The sequence below is a fragment of the Rhamphochromis longiceps genome, linkage group LG22 (assembly GCF_057381845.1).
Source record: "Rhamphochromis longiceps isolate RC_006_pf linkage group LG22, R_longiceps_female_GT1.1, whole genome shotgun sequence".
NCBI classification, from domain to species: domain Eukaryota; kingdom Metazoa; phylum Chordata; class Actinopteri; order Cichliformes; family Cichlidae; genus Rhamphochromis; species Rhamphochromis longiceps.
Window position 1 is genome coordinate 6,883,501 of NC_140577.1, and position 23,533 is coordinate 6,907,033.

Below are 23,533 nucleotides of genomic sequence, written 5' to 3' on the forward strand. Positions count from 1 at the left end.
ACCCCCAAAAGGAATGGTTTCACAGGTGGAATCCACTGACATTTTTTCCCCTCCTCATCTACTCTGGGGGGTTGTTTTCATGTTTTGCATAGTCTACTGTCACTACTGGTAGCTGTACCCTACAGAGGTTGTGCAAGTAGTCCAATTTCTGGATTCACAGAAGTACGTCCCATTGCTAGGTTTGCTATGTCACCCAGCACAGCACATAGAGGAGAGTCCAGGAGACGGACAGTTACTCGACAGCGTGTTAGGTCCTTATCAGTGTGACCAGTATCTGGTTTTACAAGTAGAGACAGAATGAACACAAAACCCCTTTTTCCCTTTGATAATTTTCATTTGTATCACATGATGTTGCATCCTTTTGTTGCTAACACATCTATCTAGAAGTATAGATATCCAGGAGTCTTCCTGTTGAGTTGTTTTCAAAGTATTCCTTTCTACACAGCATCTCAAGGGAGGAAACTGAGTTTGGTGATGTCCCTGAGTTCTAGGCTTCAGGCAGTCATTGACTGCAAACTTTAATCCAAGTATTAAAAACAATCATAGAAATACTGAATTATGCTGGTTTGTTCAATCAAATCTGCATTGTTGGGTTTAAAATCCCCTGTAGTGATGTACGCAGGCAAAACTACAAGACTTCTGTGTTTAGGGCCATAATTTGTTGGACAGTGGCGTACCTATTGAAGTGGTCAAGAAGTGAAGACTTTGCAGACGCTACAGAACTTTCATGAATTTGCTTGGTCATCGGTGCAGGTGTGCACTTTTTGGAACAAAACACCTGTTTTGGAGTCTTCAGAACAGTTATTGATTTATTTATTTATTTTAAGTCATTTTTTAACCGTGCCTAATTCAATCAGTAACCATAAGTAAAAAATTGTTTCCTTGTTTCTTCTTGTATATAAGAGTTTGTTATTTCACAGGACTCCAGAATTCAGCCGAGAGGTTAAACTTCACTGAAGCAGGTGCCTGAACTTTCTGTTCTTTCCTTTGGGTTTGTTTGAATTTGTATTTATTAATTTTCTTTGCAGCAGTCCATCACCCAAAACAAGCTATGAGGGTATTTTTCCTTCTTTTTGCCGGCGTTGCTTTGTGCATCACAACAGGTGAGACTCATCACAACAAAGAAAACCATTGAACAGAAAAAAAATCATAGCGACATATATGATGCACGTCTTTTCATAAACTACTTTGTTGTTGACAAATGCTTAACTTCAGTCTAAATACTCTTTCACAGCAAATCCAGTGCCTGACATGAAGCAAGGTAAAAGTCCTTGTGATGCATCTTTAACATTAAGTAGGTCAAAGTTAGTTACTGCCAGCACAGAGGCTACATAGAGGTAACTTTTTCTCCAGATAAGTATTTTCTATGTTTTGTGGCTTTGTTCGTGCAATAACAACTGGAAGAAAATGGTACAAATGTGTAAGTAACTGTGTTCCCTGCAGGTCAGTGCCACTTCTACTGTCCTGCTGCACATGCAAAGCTGACAATGTACATTAAAACCTACATTTGATCCATTCTTGTTATGTTCTGTACTAGAGTCACCACTGGAGCTGATCCCTGCTCAGCAAAACAGGACTGATGGTAAGGGAGAATATTTCTTAACTTGTCTGTCCTTCAATCACGGGTCCTCTACCGGAGGCCTGGGAACTTCAGGGTACTGTACAGTATCCATGCTGCTCCTAAGACTTTCCTCTTCTATACAGAAATCTCAGATATCATTCTGAGTTTGGGGGTCACTGCACCAAATGCTCTGATTACTACGAGGAGCAGATCTTCTGCACCAGCTCTCTCAGGTATTTCTCAAGCTTCTCATGTTCCTTCTTCCTAATGTTGCTATCACTACGGCCTTCTTGCTCTGCTTGTCCACCACTACAATGTCCATTTAATTAGCCATAACCAGTTTGTCCCACAGGATCATTCTCAACCACCTTAGGGGGTGTATCTCTTTGGGACATTTAGGCCATACTCAGCACAGATGTTCCTGTATATTGTTATGTAGTAGGACTCCAACTTTTCCCTATTCTCATCCCCTGTGCACTTATGCCATAGCCTTGTACCAGTAGCCTCAACACCTGACGTGAGTCTTGCTAGTCCAGGCAACTTCAGTTATATATCTCCCACTCATGTACCGAGGTAGGCTTTGGGGGGCTTAACCTACAGCAAGCTGGACTGAAAGGTTTGATAGCACAGGAACAAGCTCTGAGCACAAGCTCCAGCTGTGTAAAGAAGCCCCTGAGCAACCCAGCACATAACAGCAGGGTGCAAGAAGCTAGCAAGATTACACGGGTCTTCCAGATACAGGCAGACAAACTCTGATGATGGCTAACCAACTGGGCTCAGTAGTGGTGAACAACCAGAGGAAGATGGCTGTGGTGTTAGATGTAGCTATACAAAGTGCTAGCAATATCAAGAAGGAGGAGCACGAGAACCTTGAGAAATACCAAGAGCTGAGAAAGTAGCTGGAGAAGATGTGAAGGGTGAAGGCAACAGTGGTCACCGTGGTAATCCAAGCCCTCGGTCAGTGACCCCCAAACTGAGCGAGCGACTCCGGCAGATCACAGGAATGTCATCCAAGATCTCTGTAACAGGAACAGCAAACAGTGCGGCACTAGGAACAGCAAAAATACTGCGCAGGACCCTCAAGCTCCTAGGCCTCTGGTAGAGGACGTGAGCGTGAAGGATAAAGACTCGCCTCCATGGCAATTGTGTAATTTTTTTCATTATATATAAAAAAGAAATTATAACTTATATAAATTATAAAATGTAAAGAAACTCTCTGAATTAAGTCTATTGTCTATGGAATACCAGCACTTTTCCCAGGGAACTGTCCCCCTGAGTTTCATGAGCACTGGGAGCGATGCTTCAGAAATTACTCAGAAATCCATTATATTTTTCATAGTTAAAAAGTAACTTAAGCGTGCAGTTACCATTGAAGTCTGAGGCACTGTGTTTGCCTGTGATGTGTCTGCTTTTACAGGAATATTGTCGGTCATTTGGTGCAAACCTTGCCTCCATCCATGAATGGGATGAGTATGATTTCGTAATAAATCTCATGAATGAAATGGGATACAATGGTCCGGCCTGGATTGGCGCCTTTGATGCTGTCAGGGTAATGTAAAATGCAATTAATTGTTATTATAGCAGAACATTTATGCTAAAGAATGAATGTCTCCCTGCTTGTTGTAAATACGTGCCTTGACTGTTGTTGTGATTTTATTTTTACAGCTGAATTCTTCTTACATTGCTTGACGCTGCTTGTCTTTTTTGTTTTTTACAGTTTGGAGATTGGCTATGGAGTGATGGTTCAGTAACTGATTTACTCATGGCCCCTGACTTGCTAAAGAGCTGGAATAAATGGGGACGTTGCCTTGCAATAGGTATATTGTAACGTGACTAAATCAAGTGACTGCAGAAATGCATTTTGAAATATAAAGCAGAATGGTCACTCCTCTTGTTTTCTTATCAGATTACCCCACACCGAAACGTCATCCTTGTGGAGAGAGTCTTCCTTTCATTTGTGCATTTAGACCAGGGCTGTGTTAAGCACTTACCTGCAATCAATCACATGAAACCAAAATCTAAAATTCCTTTCCTTATTTGCAAAATAAAAGTGGTTTCTCTTCAATCATAGCTCAGTTCTGTTTTATTTATTTATTTATTTCTCTTCGTGCATTGCCCCGGGGTACATCAGCATAATATGTATATGAATGTCATGGTACAAAGGAGGGTTGATACAGTCTCATATATGAATCGGGTCTGCTTTTTATTTTCATAAAATGTCGACTGTTTGATGAGGTCTTCTCTCATGGTACCCCCGGTATAGATCAGTGTCATCAGCATACAGCAGGGTCTTTACATCAGGATAAACAGAAGGACATGATATGATCTAAACAACACACCCAATAACACTTTGCCTTGTGGCTTCCCTCATGGTTAATGTACTCCTAGACCCAGTGCCAAGCCTGGTTAAATGGTGAAGGCTGCATCAGGAAGGGCATCCAGTATACAATCTTTCCCAAATCAAACATCCAAAATCACAGTATTTCTCTACCAGACCAGATGGAGCCCTGATTAACAACAACTGCCTCCTGTGCTATTGGCTAATAGTATGCCAGTGGAAACGGTGATATTGTTGACACTTAAATGTAGAGACTATGACTGGTTAAGAGAGAGAGCAGGATGATATGACATGGAGAAGGAAGGTAGATGTGTGAAAAAAGACCAAGAGGAAGAGAAACAAGGCTGGGAGCGTTAGAAGTAGATTTAAGGTGTTCTATCATGCTGTAGATAGGAAGAAAAATGAGGTAGAGTTAATCTTGAAGGAAGAGCATGTTAGTAATGTTCTGGAGGTACAGAGAGAGTCAGACAGGAGTTTGAAACTAAAAATGGAAGGGCTGATGTTGAATCACGTCCGTGTATATGCCCCACAGATTGGATATCAATTAAGAGAAAGAAAAATTCTGGAGTAAGTTGGATGAAGTGATAGAGATTGTAAAATGTAGCTAGGCAGCATCAGATGATAGTCTGTCGGACAACTTTAGAAATCCAAAAGAAGAAGTGGGTGAAGACAGAGTCAAGGATTAAATGGTGGAAGTACAAGAAAGGAGAATGTTGAGAACTCTTCTAAACCACTCTCTGAGGTGTTTGAAACATCCTCTGGACAGAGGAAAGAAAATAAGGAGACTTGGTGATGTAATGAGGAAGTGCAGGAAAGTTTTCAAAGGAAAACAGCAAAGAAAAAGTAGGATAGTCAGGAAGATGCATAAAGTTGACAGGAGTACTGAGAGGCGCCATGTACAACAAAGAGAGAGGAGGAAAAACAAAGGCTTAAAAATCAGAATACCTTTATAATCCCTAAGGAAATTATGTGAAAATTAGAGTAAGTTGTATCGGAGGCAGGACATTAAGGAAAGAGAAAAAGACTTCCATTAATTGGGTTGGCTTTTGTTTTACAGATTGAAACCAAGCATAAAATGAAATAAAAAATCACAACTATAATAACTCAGGTGTATCACAACGTCACTCGTTCGGGGCTAGATAGTTATATTATCTCTGGATGAACGTGAAGCTCCGCCCCGGTCCAGCAGGGGGCGCTGCTGGTCTCGTCGCATTTCAAAGCTTAGATAAAAGCCTCCGCAGCTTCCTTTAGCACATTAAAAAAAAAAGAGATAACGACAAAGGAGCGAAGGCAGAGCCGCATCTCGAAGGTAAAACCGCAGAAAAAAATCTTCCTGTTAGGGACCTGTTATTTATTCTGGCGTATTTTAATCCGGATTTGTACTCAACACTGCTTCGTCTTTAGTATAAAAACACCGCACAGCTCTGTAACTCGCGATCACGTGTAATATCAGCTTCCCTAGCTAGCTCAGCTAACAGGGTTAGCAAGGCGGCCCCGGCTGAGGAGAGGCCCGCTGGCGGTGATGACGGTTTTCAGCTGTTTATTTAACATTTTGTCAGGAAAACAATACAAAGTCAGTGGCATCAGTTAGTTATTAGTAACCTGTTAGAGGCTCTCTCCTCGGTCGTCGAGGGTAGCTGCTGTTAACGATCTTTAAAGGACTGAAAGTTGTGATGATTTGACGCCTTTACTTTACCATCTTAGTAACGCCCCCCAGGCAGTTATGTTTGAAGTGATAAGTAAATCAAGTTTGGTTGTTGGTCCCCGGGACCATAAAATCTGTGTTGATGCGTTTGGAATCGCTGTATAATTCAAATCGTTTAAAATGTGTGAAAAGTTGTATCTGCAGTCGCATCCAGACACTGCTACAGCAAGTCACCTGAGAGATTATTTTTGAGTAGATATATAATATATTTATGTTATAACGACTAACCTGCCTACATTTTCGATGATTATATCAGTAACTCTTCTTACTACTGACACCGTAGTACTGCAGTCACATCATCTAGTTGATCTTCTGAGGGTACGTGAGGTCACATAGTCCGGTTTCAAGCTTCGGTCAGTTCCTCTCGCATTCAGTGATCCTTCTTCTATCGCATTTGGGGTGATGATATCTCTCCCTTGCCGTAGCACGTGTGTTGTACCTTGTCAATCTCTAGCTGTGAGAGCATAGGGGGGTCTAACCTAGGTGGGAATCAAACGTGCAACTCCCGCTCCAAAGGCGTGAAGACCATCTGACTCTGCTAGATCAAACACACCTGGTGACCCCACAATAATAAAGGTCCGCTCAAGAAGAGATTGTGGCTGCTGGATCACTTTGACAATTAAAGAAGTCCGTAATCATATAATACAAATGTTTATTTCTGAAAGGTAAAATCTGGCACTTATACAGAACTTTATGGAAAAAGTTGACAAAGTAAATTTTTACAAATGTATTACAGCTATGCCACAAACATTTCAGTCAAGCGCCCTTCACCAGAGAGTAATTCAGTGTGCCAATAATCCAAATCAGTTTGATTTTAAGCCTTTATTGTCTGAAGAAATAAACTCTTAACATGTGGTTTTCAGATCCCTGAAGATACTTCGTTTAATGCAAAAGAAATGCACGACTATAAGGTAGGTTCTTGCGCCGTTATAACTTGTTGCCGGTCGTTCCTGCAGGTTGAAGCTGAGGGCCATGGCTCGTGGGCAGCAGAAGATTCAGTCCCAGCAGAAGAACGCCAAGAAGGCAGCAGAGAAGAAGAAATCTCAGGGCGCTGACCAGAAGACTGCAGCCAAGGCCGCCCTGGTCCACACCTGCCCTGTCTGCCGGGTAAGAAACAGCCACAGCTTCTGCCGAAGCTCGCAGAGGCCTTTCACCTTTGTTTTTAAAATGTTGATGCTTCATATTTTAAGATGTTAAAACAACCAGTCAGCAGCTGCATACGTCATGTGGCTGGGTTTGTGCATGTGAGAGACGAGGGAAACTCTTTAGAGCAGTGATTCTCACCAGCACTGTAGAGATGTAAGACAGGTTTGTCTGTATGCACTAATTTCAGTAATTGTCATAGGTTCAAGTTAATTGCATGGAGTTTATCGTAATGGTCACATAAATATCTCGGTTAAGTGCAACCAGGGCCAGAGATGGAAAAGGTCAGAGGTCATTTAGCTGGGTTTTTAAAATGTAGCTGTTCTGCTTACAGAGTCTGAAGTGATTGAAAGTGGAAAGTAGTTTGCATCCACTTTGGTAATTATTCAGCTGATGGCCACAGATTAGGTACGTTTGAACTTTCTTACCTCCTCAGGTTCATGTGCACATGTGAATTATTAAAGAGCAGGTGGATCAGTCCAGATGTTACACCTTTTTTTTTTTTTGTTTAAAGGGTGTCATTTGACATCTTCCACTGTTAGGCTGTAGCTACAAGCTGCGACAGTCTCAGATGTTAATAACTTGTTAGCAGGATTGATTTTACATGAATTTTAGACAAGATTTTTTTTTTTTGTACTGGAAGCTTTTTGGCTTCTGTTTGTTGTCTAATGTTAACCAATCATGGGAAGGCTTTACCTGCAGGTAAATGGTCTATGTGGAAAGCAAGAGAAACACAGTGGCTGAAATTAACTGTAGAAATTTGTCAGCTTAGCTTTTTAAAATCTGCATCCTAGTTTGAACTGTAAACACTGAAACACAAGACAGGAAACCAGGCTTGACTATCTTTCTGCCATCAGCACCGGAAACCCCAAAACTTTGAATTTCCCCCAGAGGCTCAGTCAGATGATAGCTGATAGTTTCAAACATTGTTAAACTCACAGTGCTGGTTGGTGCATTTTCGGTTAAGTATTCTTTAAGGGCTTTGCCCCCAGTCAGCAAACACAAAGTGGTCTGAAACACGTAAGAAAATAGTTTATCTGATAAAGATTTTCCTGGATCAGAATCCAAGTACAGTAAGCTTAACATACTTGGGTTAAGTAAGGCTGCTGTTGCCTTACTTAACCTGCTGTGCCAGGGGAAGTGAAGCCCTGTTAATGGTTGGAATGAGACCTTTTTGGTGTTTTGTTTCTCATGCTTTTACTGTCCTCCTCCTTTCAGACACAGATGCCCGACCCCAAAACCTTCAAGCAGCACTTTGAGAGCAAACATCCCAAGTCCCCCATGCCCCCCGAGCTTGCGGATGTTCAGGCATAAAGGACTGCTGACTGGACCTGAATCTGGGTGAGTAGTACCTGTAGTGTTTTAAAAAAAACAGTGTTTCCCCACTCTCCAGGTTTCAAATTTAGACCAGAATTTGCTCTGCCAGGTTGCTTACTGGTCAGATTTGTGTTGTATGATGTTGGATGCACTACAAGTCCTCCTCGGACTGCAGCTGGCGTCGGTAGTCCTCGTTTCTGCTTTGGAGACCGGCTGTGAGTTGACGGGACACTCCAGTTGGAACCGAAAGCAGATTGAGAACTTTCTTGATTCTGTTTAAATTAATATTGGAGTGAAACTACACAGCAAACATGAGGAAACTGTGTTTAAACTGTAAACATGACCCCACAAACTGTTGCTTACAGATACACAATGACTACGGATTAAACATCGACTCGCGGCACCTGAAGGACGTTGGCGATGAACGCTGGGACCTCTCAGAATTCACGGACATCGGGTTGGGAAGGCGGGACGGGGCGGATGTGTGTATGTGCTGTGTACGTACATGTTTGTGTAAGAGAAAACAGTAATGATGGGGCAGGCGTACACCAGCAGCCCAATTTTATATTTATTGTGTACAACTACCTTGTTATCCCAAGTTGGGGAGGGGGGGGAAGCAGAACCAGCAAGATTATCTGTCTGCTTACACTGAATCAAAATTGTGACTAATGACGGGGATCTGGAAAAGCTTCAATAGGATGTAAAATAAAATTTCTGAATGTGTGTCTACCTGACAGCCGGTTCTATTGAAACGGTGTCGTCCAATGAGGCGACGGCACATTCACTTCACTCCCACATGGACGTGGCTCTGCTGTCGGGTCAACTCTTCAGCTCTGATTTTTCTTTCTCTCCCCAAAAAAAAATCCCAAAATCGGCTCCTTAAGGCGACTAAACGTTTCCTTTAACTTCCTGTCTGTATGGTCGGACTCCACAGCTTTGCCTCCTCCATGCTGCTGCTGCTCCACAGGTGTCCACACTCGGTAACACCTTACAACAGTACCTCACGTTAACCACACAGCAAGTCTATAACGCACTCTTTTTCAAATCTCTTCCACTTGGACTTCTCAGTGTCATCCTTCTTGGCAATAACACCCCCCATCTTTGTCCCGCCTCAGTTAAAGCAGGAGTTGTTCTGTAAACCAAACACGCAGCTCTGTGCTCAGCGATGCTTTCAGCTGTAGTTTGAAGAAGCTGTACGTAGCCCCAAAGGACTGAGAGAGAAATCATTTAGTTCCGAAACTGCAAAAGATAAGAGTTAAGGATTTTCTTTTTGGGTCTTCTTTAAATCACTAGCAAGCAAAAATAATTTGTTTTCACTGTAACTTTTTTTTTTACCCTTTTCAATAAATTGAAAAATGTATTTAATGTGATCGGTCTGCTCAGATGCCTTTTATTCTGCATGAGAATCGTTTTTGTTTTTAAATCAATACAGTTAGTTTTTGTGTGTATTACTCAGACTGTGACTATTAACTGTCTTTAACTCAGACTTGCTACTTCAAGCTAACATATAAAGAGGTTAAGTTAAAAGTTTGGGATGGATTTGCATGAAATTTTGTTTTAGAGGCGATGATTTCAAGACCATTTAGAAAATATCAACTAATCTGGATCCGGACTCAAAGCGAGGTGTGGAGCAGTCTTGGTCTGCTCCTGCTGAAATAAATGCAGTCTATTTAATTTAACATGAGTATGCAGATATTTATAGACAATAGAAGAGTTCTGGTAATAGACATGTTCTGGTTTGAATTATTAGTCTGAATAATGTTAATTGGACAGTCATGTGATCGGAGAGACACTGGTGACAATAACAGGTGTGACTCTGTAATTCTAGCAAGACTTAACAGCTTTTTAAGCTTAATATATTTACGCATTTGCAGCACTAACTAAATACAGGTAAATTCTCATGGTTGTTGGTGAGATACAGCTCAACAGTTTACTTATATAAAACATGCCTTCAGGATAAAATCTGTGTTATTGTTAAAGAATCGGAGAAACCGCAGAGCTCCAATTTGATTTTCGAGCAAACATAACGTGCTCCAGACCAGCTACATGTTCAGCGTAAGTCACAGTTGTGATTTAGCCTTGCTAAAAGCAGCACTCACTGTTCCTCCACAGATTTACCAGGGTTCAGTCTAGAACCCGGTCCTCACATTTTCACCATAAAATAATTTATGATCCCAGCGTTTGGAGCACTGATGTTCTCGGCTTTGGGAGTGGCTACTGCAAATACTCCAGTACACCCTACTGTTTCCACACCGGGTGGAATATTGCAGCTGTGTGCAGGACTGCTTATACATAAATGTGAAGGCACTTCCTCTGTGGAAAGCTCGTCTCTTCTGTCCTCCAGATGCATTTAAGGACTTGAGACATCCAGGCGTCAGGCTGATTTCCAGGTTTTAGGCAGGATGATAGAGACGCTGGTAAAAAGCCCATCATCACGTTTACTTTCACACCTGTTGAGACTCTGGTTTCACAGCAGCTGGCTTCAGATTGGACTCAGGTTACAACATGTTTGCATTTCACTTTAGTGGAATAACTAGGATTTGCTTAAAACTTGCAAAAATAAAATTAGATTATTTACACGCCTCAATCTCAAACTGATAATAAATGTACTGTTTATTTTATATTAACTGAATACAGTTTAATAATCTCTTCATATAGATTTTTCTTATAACAACAGTAGTGCTGTCAGTTAACAAAACCAAAAAAAATTATCAGGCATCACTGATGGATTTCCTACCATCTAAAATCATCTGCCTTCATGAGAATTTAAACCTTTCTGTAGTAAACTAAAGTCTGTGGTTTGATGCTAATAGATTAGCTTTTTTCAATTTGAAAATGTATCAAAATAAGAGAAATGCCCAAACATTTGCTCGTAACTTCCCTGAAGAAGCTAAGCGATGTTCAATGTGTACATTTATGCCATTTCTGCAATGTAATCGTGCGCCGCGAATCGATTGTTTTTGTGAAGCCAAAGAGTCTCGGAAAATGCTGAAACACTGACAAAGGAGAAATCTGCGAACTTTAACTCTGAAAAACGGGACCATTCAGACCTGCTGGATGAGATTTGTTGGTCCATATCATCCAAACTGTTCATGTTTCTGCAGCGTCTGGAAAAATAAATCACCCTTTATACATTTTCTTCTAAGCGGGGCCTCGGCCACTCATAGACAGCCGCAGGTCTTGACCACCATGTTGCGATGCTTTTTGAGGATGACGTTGTTGTTGTCGTCGTAGAACAGGACGGAGATTGGGCTGAGCTTCGTGGGGGCGCAGCACGCTTTGGGGACCTCGTCAGGCTTCAGGATGTGAACCTGCCAGAGCAGAGTGAAATACAGTTAATGCTGTTATACTAAAGTATGTTTTAGATATGTAACAGAGAAGAGACAAAAATAAAGTCTATTATAATATTTAGGTATGTTGTAATCAGGTGTTTACAGGAGTTAGAGTCTGTTGGCAAGTTTTAAGGACTTTTATTTTACCAAGCTGTCCAACTGAGACCCAGATCTGTTCTGCAAGAGAAGCTGGTCAGTGTGGCAGCCATAGAGACTCAATATTACCCTTTCTTCATGGTACCCATCCCTCGAGCCTTTCTCCATTTGAAGCAATGAATTATCAGAGATTGTAACATCTGGTCCTCTTACTGAATCAGTTCGTGTTTCTTTTGTTATTTCAGTTAAATTAATAAAATAAAAGGAAATGCTCCTAACTGAAAAGATCCATTTCATACACTCCAAATTTGTCCAAACATTTGTGATTAGGATTTTCTTTCTTTCTTTCGCAACAATTGCCCACAACTAAAGAAAAACAGCCACATGCCTCCTTCACCACATTTATTACAGTGTGTAAATTCACAAACCATCGGCTACAAGTGCAGATCTTTCTGTAAAGTTTCTGCAATGTTTGTTAAAATAAAAACACTTCAGATCTGAAATCCCACATAAAAAAGAATGACTTGAAAAAGTAGTTCAGCTCTAAAAGAATGCAGTAAGAGACTGCAGAGGCGCAATGATAATATATCATAGGCACAAAAGTAGAGGCCACAAATCCACACCTGCGCAAACCCAGATGTATGCATCAGCGGTACTCAGTAGTGTTCAGGAGTTTACCCAGTGGCACATTCGGATGCAGGAGCTGGGACTGAACCATCAGTCGCCTCAGTGGGGTTAAGGTCTGGCTCTGTGATGGCCAATATGTGTTTGAAATGTTCCTCAATGATTCCGTCAGGGAAGCAAAAATCCACTGATGGAATAAACATGGTTGCTCATGATACTCAGGTGGTCAGCTGACCTCATTTTTTGGAAATGTGGTGTTAAAAATGCACAATGTTGTTTTTGTTGGTCGAGTAGTGCGTACACACATCACCATGACACACATCAAGCCAACAGGAGCAACAAATTGACTGAGATTACTACACAAGGGGCCCGCGGGGAAAGGTAACAAGCTTCACGGTGTTTATTTTATCTGTATCTGTATTCTGACATGGCCGAGGTCAGGATGTGATTGACTCGTGTGTACTGACCACTTGCTGGATGAGGGCGTGGTTGGTGGCGTTCATGCAGGCGCCCAGAGGATAAAAGCACTCTCCATCACAGTAGTACGCCGAGTATCCAGTAGGAGCCAAAACCCAGTCCTGAGCACAAAGACACAATTATAGTTTATGATACAGAAGCTACAAGTTTTATCTAATCTATAAAGAAATGTCACGTATGAGAGCGACACATGAGACGTTATATCAAAGATGATTTAACTTTTATAGGTCACTAGTAAAAAGATGATTAACATAACGAGTACTGGACTGACCTTCCAGCCCAGATCGCTGAAGCTGACGTAGAGTTCGTGCTTTTTACAGGGCTGACCTCTGTTTTCAGAATTACGTTCTGAAGGAACAACAGAAAAAAAGGTGAAAATTATTTGCACGATAAAACAACGAGTTAAAGGTTTCAACACGGTCATCAGTAAGGCCTGTAATCCCAGAGTGTGATTGGCTGGAGCCTGACCTTTGAAGTTGGGGACTGGGAGGTCGTATTTGGGTTTCTTCCTGCGGGGATGAGGTTTAACGGCTCGCGGCGGCCGACACGGGACCTGGTTCTCCCTGAAGAAGGTGACCATGAAAGGCTGCTTGGAGCGAGGGCCCCTCCGACCCACCAACCCAATCCACCCTCCAGCCAAGGAGCGGTCTGAAAGAAAAGTGTCTCGTTATATAAAACATATAAAGGTAAAGAAGCTGGCTAATAATTATGGAGACCTTGATACAGGGTGTTGACCTCCTGAGGCCACACCCTCCCTCATTACATAAATACACATCACCTGATCTGCTTAAGTCCAATAAGCGTTTAAGTTTTTACAGCTTGGAGTTGGAAAATATACATAAAAACTGTGATATGGTCAAAATACTCCCTACTCACCAAGCCCAGTATAAGATAAATACGGATTATTTTGAACTGACTCATGCAAAGCTACACTTGAGGAGTCCAAGGGTGAAGATATGGAGCTGGAAATGAAAGTAACATGACCTGTTTAAGTATTTTCCACTGATTAAAACCACAGGGCAGGAAAGCAGGAGATAGTTGGAGGTTACAACCATATAAGGCGAATTAATGGATCTAATGGCACTGATAGAAATGAGCATCGGTGTTGGGCCCAGAGGCGGACCCACCTTCTTCTGTCTCTACGTAGAGACGTATGCCCATGTTGCTGCGGGGGTGGACGAGCCAGTGGTTGGAGGCTGAGGTGACGTCAAAAGCCAGCCAGCCCTCCTGCCCTGCAGGTACCGACTGCATGTCCAACAGCACCAGCTCTGGCTCTCTGCAGGAAGAGGACGTATAGAAATTTAGAAGAACAGCTTGGTGGTTTCACATATTTTGATTGAGCATACAATCACCAAAATTAACTATATGGTCAAAGGTCTTTTGATCTTTTAGTTGTTTTACACTTTATGTAAAAATCTCTGCAAGGTTAGGATCTGAATGCTTCTTCCAGCTCTGGTGTTTTTCTCCAGCACACGCAAGTAAACTTTATCAGTCTAGACAATCGTAAACACTCGAGTCAGCCTGTATTTATCAGTTTGACAGATGACGTCCTTTACAGCTGTTATAAACAAGACTTGAGATGGTCTTATTTTCACAGACTGCAGCCAGGCTCGCGATCTCTGAATCTGTGTTTTCAGTGTTGCTTTGATCTGATTTGACCTGCTGATTTCATATAAGGTTATCGGTCTAGCTTTGTGTTTGAACCAGTTAGTGTAAAAACAAAGTAGGGCTGAGGCACAGGGGGGGGGGGGGGTGTTTATAGGCTTATACCCATAAATTTAAAACAACATAAAGACGCTAAAGACAGGCTAAAGCGTCAGAAGGCCTAAAGCTGGCCGTGTGGGACTAAAATCAAGTAACTGAGACCAAGACTGAGAAGGAGAACTACCGTAAAGGAAGAAAGACATAAAAGTGAGAGGAAACCTCTGTCTATTCTCTCGTTTGATCTCGTAGACGGAGATGTGCAGCGTTCGGTTTGCCCTCTGACCCACCGTCAGCGTCTTATAGATACGAAACTCTGCCGCAGTCACCGTCTCACCCTTGGGGAGAGGGGTGAGGTCAAAACGAAACTCCTTCCAGTAGGGACGAGGCTGCAGGAGGTCACGCTCCTGCTCCACTGCACACGGAAAGAAAGAATAGGGGAGATTCATCAGCATGGCTTTTCAGAAGGAACAGATTTGTTTGAGAACTTTAAATAGAGTTAGATTGTAAACATTTAGATGATTTGACAGTAATGCTGAAGTATTTCAAGCATACATTCTGGAAGATGGAGGCACAGATGCTCAAGCATCATTCCTGGTCAGTGCATGCTGGTCCTGCACATTCATACAAGTTTGTAAATGAGGGCATTTCTTTCAGAACACCAGAATAAAGCAAACAATCAAAGAAAAAAAGGATAAACTAAATAATGCGATAAACAAAAACAAAAAAAAAACTCAAACAAGGGGAAAAAAAGCTACCAGGTGAAGGTTTTTGGACCAACACCAGTCGCTGTCGGTGCCAACATCAGATTACAAACTGTTCCTGTTGTGCAAAGAACTGGGGGAAAATGGTTTCATCCAACCAGATCTGAACGGTTTGTCTGAGGAGTTTTAGTTAACAGCAGATGAAAGAGGAGAAAATGTGTGTAACTGTGGAGCATAAAGGAGCAACAAAAGTGAAGAAGAGGAGCAGCAGTGAGCTCATCAGGAAATGAGTCAGAGAAAAGGACAGAGGGAAACAGTGATGAAAGAACTATTCACATCTTTGTAACACAAGTAAAAGATCAGACAGAAAGGTGATCATTACAATTTATTCCTCATTTTTATTAATGATAATTTACTGCTGTAGCTGCAAAATGTAAAAGACAATTTAAACTACTGTAAAGTGCAAAAAAATAAAACAAATAACTATTATATCCTTCACACAGAAAAATCATACCAACTAACTGCACCCGAGAAGCAGAACTCAAGCAAACATTTCCCCCAAATGTATAAAAGACCGACGTGTTTCTGTTCGTAAGGTCGCAGTTTTAAAATTGCATTCTTTTATTGCCCACCAGGGGGCGACAGCGCTGCCTGCAGCTCCGTCTCGCCGTGACCCGATGACTCATCGGCTCAGTTGCCAATGGTGATTCCGTGATAAAGGAGGGTCATCCAGGGACTGTCAATTACAAATCAGGTGACTGCTCCCACCTTTTGTGGCCTGCACTACAGGCTGCACGTCTTAAACACATTCTTCTTAAAGGTTTCAACTATTTTTTCCTTCATAGTATTAAATAAATAAGCTGTTCGGTTCTGTCATTTATTCTTCTAGCGAGGAACAAGCGCTTCAAAATCATATAAACACTGGAAAATACAGAAAAAAGACAAATAATTACAGGAAAATGTTGTTTACTGTAGTTTGAATACAGTAAACACCGGTCATCCTCAACATTAATCTGAGGTCATCATATCTTTTGAGCACTTTCGTTTGTGAGCTAGGACAGTAATTAAAACTCGGTCTGATGTATCTTGTGGATACTCAAAAAGCCTTTGTTGAGTTCTTTAATTGGACAAAGTCTTTCTAGAAGCAGGCCCCGAGAGTCTGCAGCCACCCTGAGAGTGATCTAAGTTAACTAGAACCAGTCAGGTCGAATAAATACTGGTTAAAACTTTGCTCGGAAACACACCCTTTAAGAGCTTTTCCTCCCCCTGAAAGTTCAACTTCTCCCTCCATCTTCCCTGACATGACTTTTATTTACTTTATTTTTTAATCTTTAGTTTTATTTTGTTTGTATTCATTTGGCTTTTTAAGATTCATTCGATCTGCAACAGTGTGCCATGATCCTGGGCTTTGCAGCACAGCGTTGTTCTGAAATTAGATTATTTATGTTACTTCACCTGTCGGTGATTTTGTAACTGACGGCGATCAGCGAGTTTAACAGCTTCAAACCAGGAAGATTCGAACTTACAGTTTTTTCCTGGTTGCTTTGCTGTGTGAAGTCCTTTTAAAGCATAGCAGTTTTTCTCTATGAAATGCGTTAGCTTTATTTCTTCATGCAAGTCCTCACATGCAACATGCACACCTGTTCTGCACTTTCTCAGCACAAAATCAAAGTATTTATCCAAGTACATGCTCCCGGGATCGCCTAGTGCCGACATTTATGACCGTTGTTATGATTTTTGTCATATTTTTTAAATCATAAAAATGTTTCTTGAATTTATCAGTTTACTTCACTCATAAAATGATCAATAATCACAAAGCAACGATTGAATAAAATGCAACTGATTTATAAAATGAAATGTTTATTTATTCAAACTTGTATAAAATGAAAATTTACCAATCAAGTACAATTCATTTGATCAGATTCCAATAAATTACATTTTTACATATATTGGGGGAAAATGCCAGTTTTTAAAACTCACAGATTAAGTTGCAAAGACTCACTTTTAGTTTAGATTTGGGGATGGACAGTAAACCCTGATCAGAAGATCTACTGGTAACATTTGACTGTTTGGCTTTACAAACACAAACGGAGCCATTACGAGATTTACTGTATAAACTATAATGGTAGCTATAAATGACCACACTTGGTGACTTGAGGGTTCAGCTGAGGTGCCCTGCTGAAGGGCACATCAGGAGCTGCTGAGAACATGCGAGCATGAAAAGTCCTTCAGGGTTTGATCGTGACTCACAGGAGGAAACCCGAAACATGACACGAGGTGGAAAATGCAACTGAGGCCTGAATCTGTAAACGCAGAGGTGAGCAAGTGAACACACGCCCTCATACATCAGCACAGCGAGTGTGTGTGTGTGTGTGTGTGTGTGTGTGTGTGTGTGTGTGTTTGGGGTTTGGTCTACACACACACACACGCACACAGAGCATGTTAAATAGAGATACTCAGCAGAGGACACCCCTCATGGGTTGGGCGTGCGCATATCAGCACACACACACACACACACACTGCAGCAGTAATTAGAGACACTTAGTGCTCTGAACCGCAGCAGCTGCTCCGCACACACACCACTAATTGCAGCCCTGCCTGGTATTTTTAGTGTCGCTCCCTCCACAGCAGTATTTTCATCTCAATTCAGACCGTTGGCTTTTTTTGTGTGTCAGTGGGCCTTTAATTCTAACCAGCTGTGTCTTCCCATTACATATGCACAGACACACACACGCTCGCCTGTTTCATTCAGCTTACACGAACCACACGCACTGATTCGATTAGTTATTCGAGGAGCTGCTAAATATATTTGGTGTGTGGTTGGATGCTTCGTCTTTTTGTTGTGTGAAAGTTCACACACTCAGCCTGAGGTCTTTTTTTCCTGCACGATATCTCGAATGTTCTCTGTTCGCCTGATGTGTTTTAGCCGCCCTTTTAAATACGTTCAGTGAAGTTTTAAAGGTTTTCTCCAAAGGAAACTGTCCTGAGCTGTAGGTGATTATTAAAGATATGAGTCACCTCTGTTTACGAAATCGTGCTGCTTTGGGAGATGACACGCTATGCTTCTGCAGCGCCGACTGATAAATTTCAGGGTGCTTTTTCTTTTCCGTAGCAGAGCAGATTTATGTTTTGTTTCTGAAAAAGCAAACCTCTCATTTGAGGCAGTTCATTAGAGACCCCGAGCAGAGAGGGGGTGACGTTTCCCACGGTGAACTGGGTGCAGATCACCATCGAGCAGGAGGAAGGAAACCAACGGGAAGAGGATGTTTAATGTTCAGGCTCGGACAGATAGGCATCAGCGGGGCTGCGCTGTCGTGTTGGTGGACGCATAAACATCCACACACGGAGGCCAAGAGGCAACTTTCAGCAGTATATTGTTTTCGGTATTAAATGTTATGAATTTTCTTAATGGATTAGTTTTTTGTTTGGGCTGCAAAATGTTAGAAAACACTGAAAATTCCAAATCAGTTTTTCATTTCTGTTCAGCTTCACTTTCCTTTCTCTGAACTGTATAAACATGTTTAGGGTCAGTTTAGTGTGTACATGCTGGGTGGTCACTGTCAGGGCCATGTCAGTTAACATATAGTACAATATAAACACAATCTTCCTCATGCTGGTCGTGTTGCAACATTTAACCAAACTGCATTAGTATTTTTTTAACCACATAGTATCATTTATTCCCATAAAATCTATAAAAATGTTTTTGTTTGCTTGCTTCTTAAATAATATAGTTGCTTAGAACCTTTGTTGGTGATGGTAAACTACATGAACTCATGTAGTTTACATGAACACTTTCTTGGTGATGCTCTGTTTTTGTCCCCTATTAATTGACCTCCATCGAGTTCACGCTAACCAACATTTCTCACCATAATTAAAAGATGGGCATAATCAGTGTGAGCATCTCTGTTTTTAAAAACGACATCATGAGAGAGAGAGAGAGTGCAGTGACTTTTCAATCACACTGTAAACAGCTGCAAACCTGCTTTATTGACCTTTTTTATTGTAAAGGGGACATAATTTACCAAATTGACATCATGTAATATTCGATGAGACTTTAATTTAATGATCTTGACCATAAACGTATCAGGAAAGCGTTTACTGGGGTCATAAATAAAGCCAGAAGCACGGTGGTTTTACAACCCAGTCTTCAGCAACAAGGGGAGTCGCCCCCTGCTGTCCATTAGGAAAAAAATGCAGGTTTAAGACATGCTCTCTTCCACAGCATGTCTTTTATCCTGTCTTCCTTCTCTCACCCCAAGTTTCTTCCTGTTAACCGGGAGTTTTTTCTCCCCACTGTCGCCAAAGTGCTTGCTGATAGGGGCTCAAATGATTGTTGGGTTTCTCTCTGTATGTATTATTGTAGGGTCTACCTTACAATATAAAGCGCCTTGAGATGACTGTTGTTGTGATTTGGTGCTGCATAAATAAAACTGAATTGAACTGAATTAAGGCTCAACCCAGCAAAATGTCTGAACTAAACTAAAAATAACAATAAACTTAATTTCATATGCAACTACAGTTAACACTATATTTTAATGATAATTACTAACTTCCTGCTTGAACGTATTGAAGATTATGCCCAGTTAATCCATGCAGCCATTATTAATGAAAGCTGAGTAAAATGATCTAAACAAAGGACATTAAATACGTGGATCTGCTTCAGAGTGTGGATAAGAAGCAGCCAATAAAGGGTTTAATTCAGCCCACTGGGTGGTTGAAAAGTTTTATATGAAGAGAGGTTTACTTAAAATATACTTCTTAGTGGCTCATAGTCCGTTTCTGTCATGTCAAAGCTGTCTTACAGATAAATACTCAAAGTATGGCAGGCCTTTATAGCTGACAGATCTGCAAAGGAACTGTGGTGAGGTGTTTGACTTCCATAACAATGTTTCTGTGTGATTTCGACTGAGTGTGGAGAAACAGACATTTCAGGCTGTTTCATTCTGAACAGATGGTTCAGGATGTATTTCTTTACACCAAAGGGAAACAGACTGGACATGTTTTAGGTTGTTACGGTGTTTTGGTGGTCTGGACCACATGTTCAGACAATCCCTAAATTTTGATTGGCTGCAGTTTACAAAAGTCCACATAAATCTGCTAAGACACGAGCTGAAACAGAGATGTGAGGATCTATGAATGAGTTCCTGCTGAAGCCCAAAGATGATCAGCAGGCAGAAGAGCAGCTGAAGTTTGTGACCATTCCTTCACATCATCAATGCCAAACGTTTCACCTGCATAGTTTGTGTGTGTTTAAATCAACAAACACTTTGCATGCACCAGGTTTAGTTTTTTCACCCTACTTAATGTTAAATTGGGCTATTTGTGCCCTCAGAGCTAAAATTAGTTTGATGCCCCTGATTTGGACAGATTTTCACCTCTTACTTTAAACATCAAAGTCCTTCATCTAATATCAGGGGAGCAGCAGGGGACTGAGGCTGGTGGATTTTAGGAACCATGAACTGAAACGTAAACCTACCAATAAAAATCTGTTGTACTGACAGCGGGTTTAATCCGCTCTGCTGGGGGGAGAGTTAGAGGAAACTACATGAGACTAAAAATTATGGCACTGTCAGAGTCATCAAGCTCACACACTGTGTAATTTCATTCCTCTGAGTTTGCGTTTTGTAGCCAAACCACAAAAAGGCAAAAACTGTCCTGTCATTCAAACCTGATGATAAACAGCGTTCCTCTCTTTAAGCTATAAGGAGCAGTCCAAAGCTTAGACCGTTTAGTGATGCCAGATGAGAAGACCGATGCCACAGCTTTACCTACAGATGTTAGAGAATGAAAACTGGAGGGGGAAACATCTGGGCTGGTTCAGTTTCAAGGTAATAAAATCTACTTGATGCCAACTGTGACCCTAATTATTACCAATTAACACTTTAGATCTTGTTTGTTTAATGGCTATAATAAAACGAAACTCAAACCTAGAGATGCACCAACATATCAGCAAAACACTGCCATTGGTTTTGTTGGTAATTCGATCACAGTTACTGCGATGAAGACTTTAAAATGATTCAGTTATTTTTCTTGAAATTTCTTTGTTTCTTTGACATGGGAGAAATATGAAGACAAACAAAACAGAAAGACAACTTCAGAAAACTCTGGCACATCTATCAGTTACATTTTTCCTGTAAATATCTAAAGAGGCTGAAGCTCTAGAAACACTCGTGGCTTTCACCGGGGTCAAGAAACATCAGTACCTGCTGAGAATGACATTTCCTGGTTTTAAATGTCTCGCAAGTCTTGCTTTCACAAACATTTACCTGACCGTTTCATAAAGCCAGTTCTACTGGCCTTTTTGATTCTAATGAGGACCATAATTTACAAAGTGAACATCGCGTTGTATTAAGTAGGACTTCAAATTAGAAACTGAGAACATTAAATCATCAGGAAAATGTTTCTTGAAGTCAGAAATCAGGTGAAAAGTAGGGCTGTTTATCTATAGACTTCTACAGTAAGCAGAGGAGTCGCCCCCTGCTGGGCATATGAAAGAATGCCAGTCAAAGACACTTCCAGACCTGGACGTTAGGTGCATATTTTATATATCAGCTACGGTTATATTAAACGATTAAAGGTACATTTTGTAAGTACTCGGTGCAGAATTTAACTAAAATGTTTACCACCAGGGGGCAGCATTTTACACAATTTTCCCTCAGGTTTTACATCACACCAGGCTGCCATTGTGCAATTTCTCATTGACTTACATGTTATATAAAGGTGACGCTGATTCACTGCACCATCTTGTGGTACAAATTGGTATTACACAAAAGAAAAGCATGGCTCTAGTTTAGCTACACCTGGTAACGCTTCACCCAGTCGCTGATGTTTTGGACATAAAGTCATTGTGTTGATTGCCTTAGTTTTAGGAAAACAAGTACCTTTAACAGTTTTATGACTCACCCAGGTTGACGAAACTCATCACCGTGTCAGCCTCGCTGACTACCGTCCCCAGCGGCGGTGTGTGCGTGCTGAGGGTCGGCAGGGCCCCGCGGTTGACCTGAGGAGTCCCTTTAGATGACCCCTTGAAAGGTGTACTTGCAATAATCTCATTGCCTTCATCCTCATCAACCGACATGGCGTGGTACAGGTCCAGCATGAAGAGCGGCGCAGAGGATGGCGGTCGCAGCGGAGGATGGGGTCTTGGTCTCCCCGGGAGACCCAGGATGGTCAGGATCTCCTTCTGCATCTCCTTCTTCTCTCGTCCACTAAGCTTCCGGAAGCTGGAGGGGACCACGGCCTCGGCCTGCTGGCTCCACAGCGAGAGGGAGAGCAGGAGCAGCAGGGAGAGGAGGAGCAGGGTCCAGGGGTGGATGGCGGACGTGGATCTGGCGCTCCCCGTGTGCGTCCGTGTCATCTTGGTGAAAAGGCAGGAGAGGCTGTAAGAGACGGCCGAGGCCATGACTGTAGTCTGCCCCCGATTCTTCTCAAAGTTTCCCCTCACAAATAATCCACTTCCCTCCTCGCGTCCTCTCTCACCTCCACCAGTGTGACCAGCCTGACCACCACAGAGTGCCTTCTGCTCGCTCCTGTTTGTGCCCCGACTGCTTCAGAGTCACCACAGACAAATACAACGTTGATTTATGCCCAATGTGTTTAGAAAACAGCTGCCTCTGGACAGGATGTGTTTACAGCCTTAAACTGCCTGTTTATCCCTCCCTGCCTCCCTCTTCTACCTTCTCTAATCTCCTCTCATCCACTTCTCCCTCACCTCTCAGCCGTGGAGCAGGAGAAGCAGAGATAATGAGAGTGAGAGCATAATTACAAGCTTTTCAGATGTGTTTTGGATATAGACAAACAATGCCCCTATGGAAGATTGCTCGAGGCTTTGAAGTTGTAAACTTGCAGGATGGAAAGCAATTTCAGTGATGAGCAGGTGCTGCAGAAATTGGAGTGAAACCGGAGAGCTGTATCATCAGGTTAGCTCCGACTTTTTCTCCACCGCACAAGGAAATGAAGCTCGCACCTGCAGTGAGCCAAAGATTAACCCGGGATACCTCACGAGGACCATCTGCTGACGAAAAATAACTTCTGGAAACTTTTATCCAGTCTTCCGTGAGCACTTATTCATTCATTCAAGGCCGCTCGCCTCCCACACGTCTCTGGGGTGCCAGATGTCTCTCTTAATCCACTTTATAAAAATTGTTTCCTGACTGTAAATCCTTGAGAGGGGTGAGAGGTTTCTCCTGCAGTCCTTCGCTCAGCGTGAGCTGTGCAGCGCTCTGAGTGTTTGAAGCCTGAACAGTTGTTCAAGACCAGAAGGGAGTTTCCCTCCCAGCCTCTGCCTCTCCTCCTCTTTCAAGTCCTAAAACTTCTCTCTTGTCCTGCTTACATCTCGTCAACCTCCCTTCCCAGTGGTCTCTTTGGGAGACCTCATCTCTCTCCTCCTTACTTCCACCCATCTATCTTTTCATCCTCTTATGACTGCTTCCTTTCATTGCTACTCCGCTTTAAGTGTCTGGCTGCCAGCTGCCTTGTTTAATGCTAAAGCATCTCTGTTCGCTCGGTGAGTCAGAAGTCAGGAAGTCAGGGAGA

The 23,533-nt window shown here is 42.0% G+C and overlaps 2 protein-coding genes and 1 long non-coding RNA gene across 4 annotated transcripts; 2 read left to right on the plus strand and 1 right to left on the minus strand.

Moving 5' to 3' along the window:
* Positions 1-618: 618 nt before the first annotated feature.
* LOC146643261 (uncharacterized) lies at positions 619-3,532 on the plus strand. The gene is made up of 3 exons (XR_014909370.1): positions 619-1,582; positions 2,979-3,110; positions 3,279-3,532. It is a non-coding gene; the product is annotated as an uncharacterized LOC146643261 (long non-coding RNA).
* A 1,534-nt stretch (positions 3,533-5,066) lies between these two features.
* Positions 5,067-9,434, plus strand: LOC146643262 (transcriptional regulator ZNF706). 2 transcript variants are annotated; one of them, XM_085395557.1, is made up of 4 exons: positions 5,067-5,208; positions 6,561-6,711; positions 7,966-8,088; positions 8,430-9,434. In XM_085395557.1, the coding sequence occupies exons 2-3, from the start codon at positions 6,577-6,579 to the stop codon at positions 8,059-8,061; spliced, it is 231 nt and encodes a 76-aa protein (XP_085251683.1). In that variant the 5' UTR covers positions 5,067-5,208; positions 6,561-6,576; the 3' UTR covers positions 8,062-8,088; positions 8,430-9,434. The 2 variants fall into 2 exon arrangements, with proteins under 2 accessions (XP_085251683.1, XP_085251684.1); XM_085395558.1 differs by having other exon boundaries at positions 5,118-5,208; positions 6,468-6,711.
* On the minus strand, positions 9,241-23,329 carry bmp8a (bone morphogenetic protein 8a). Its single transcript, XM_085395556.1, has 7 exons — positions 21,902-23,329; positions 14,517-14,709; positions 13,721-13,869; positions 13,062-13,241; positions 12,865-12,941; positions 12,584-12,694; positions 9,241-11,375 (listed from the first exon to the last, which is right to left on the minus strand). Exons 1-7 carry the CDS (start codon positions 22,398-22,400, stop codon positions 11,226-11,228), a joined length of 1,359 nt encoding a protein of 452 aa, XP_085251682.1. The 5' UTR covers positions 22,401-23,329; the 3' UTR covers positions 9,241-11,225.
* Between the last annotated feature and the right edge of the window lie 204 nt (positions 23,330-23,533).

Bases quoted from the DNA above. Each gene is read 5' to 3' on its own strand.
- LOC146643262 (XM_085395557.1), top strand. From the start codon at position 6,577: ATGGCTCGTGGGCAGCAGAAGATTCAGTCCCAGCAGAAGAACGCCAAG. The intron at 6,712-7,965 runs GTAAGAAACAGC...TCCTCCTTTCAG, and splicing joins ACACCTGCCCTGTCTGCCGG to ACACAGATGCCCGACCCCAA.
- bmp8a (XM_085395556.1), bottom strand. From the start codon at position 22,400: ATGGCCTCGGCCGTCTCTTACAGCCTCTCCTGCCTTTTCACCAAGATG. The intron at 14,710-21,901 runs GTGAGTCATAAA...TTCCGTGTGCAG, and splicing joins GATGAGTTTCGTCAACCTGG to TGGAGCAGGAGCGTGACCTC. The intron at 12,695-12,864 runs GTCAGTCCAGTA...CTTTGTGCTCAG, and splicing joins TCAGCGATCTGGGCTGGAAG to GACTGGGTTTTGGCTCCTAC.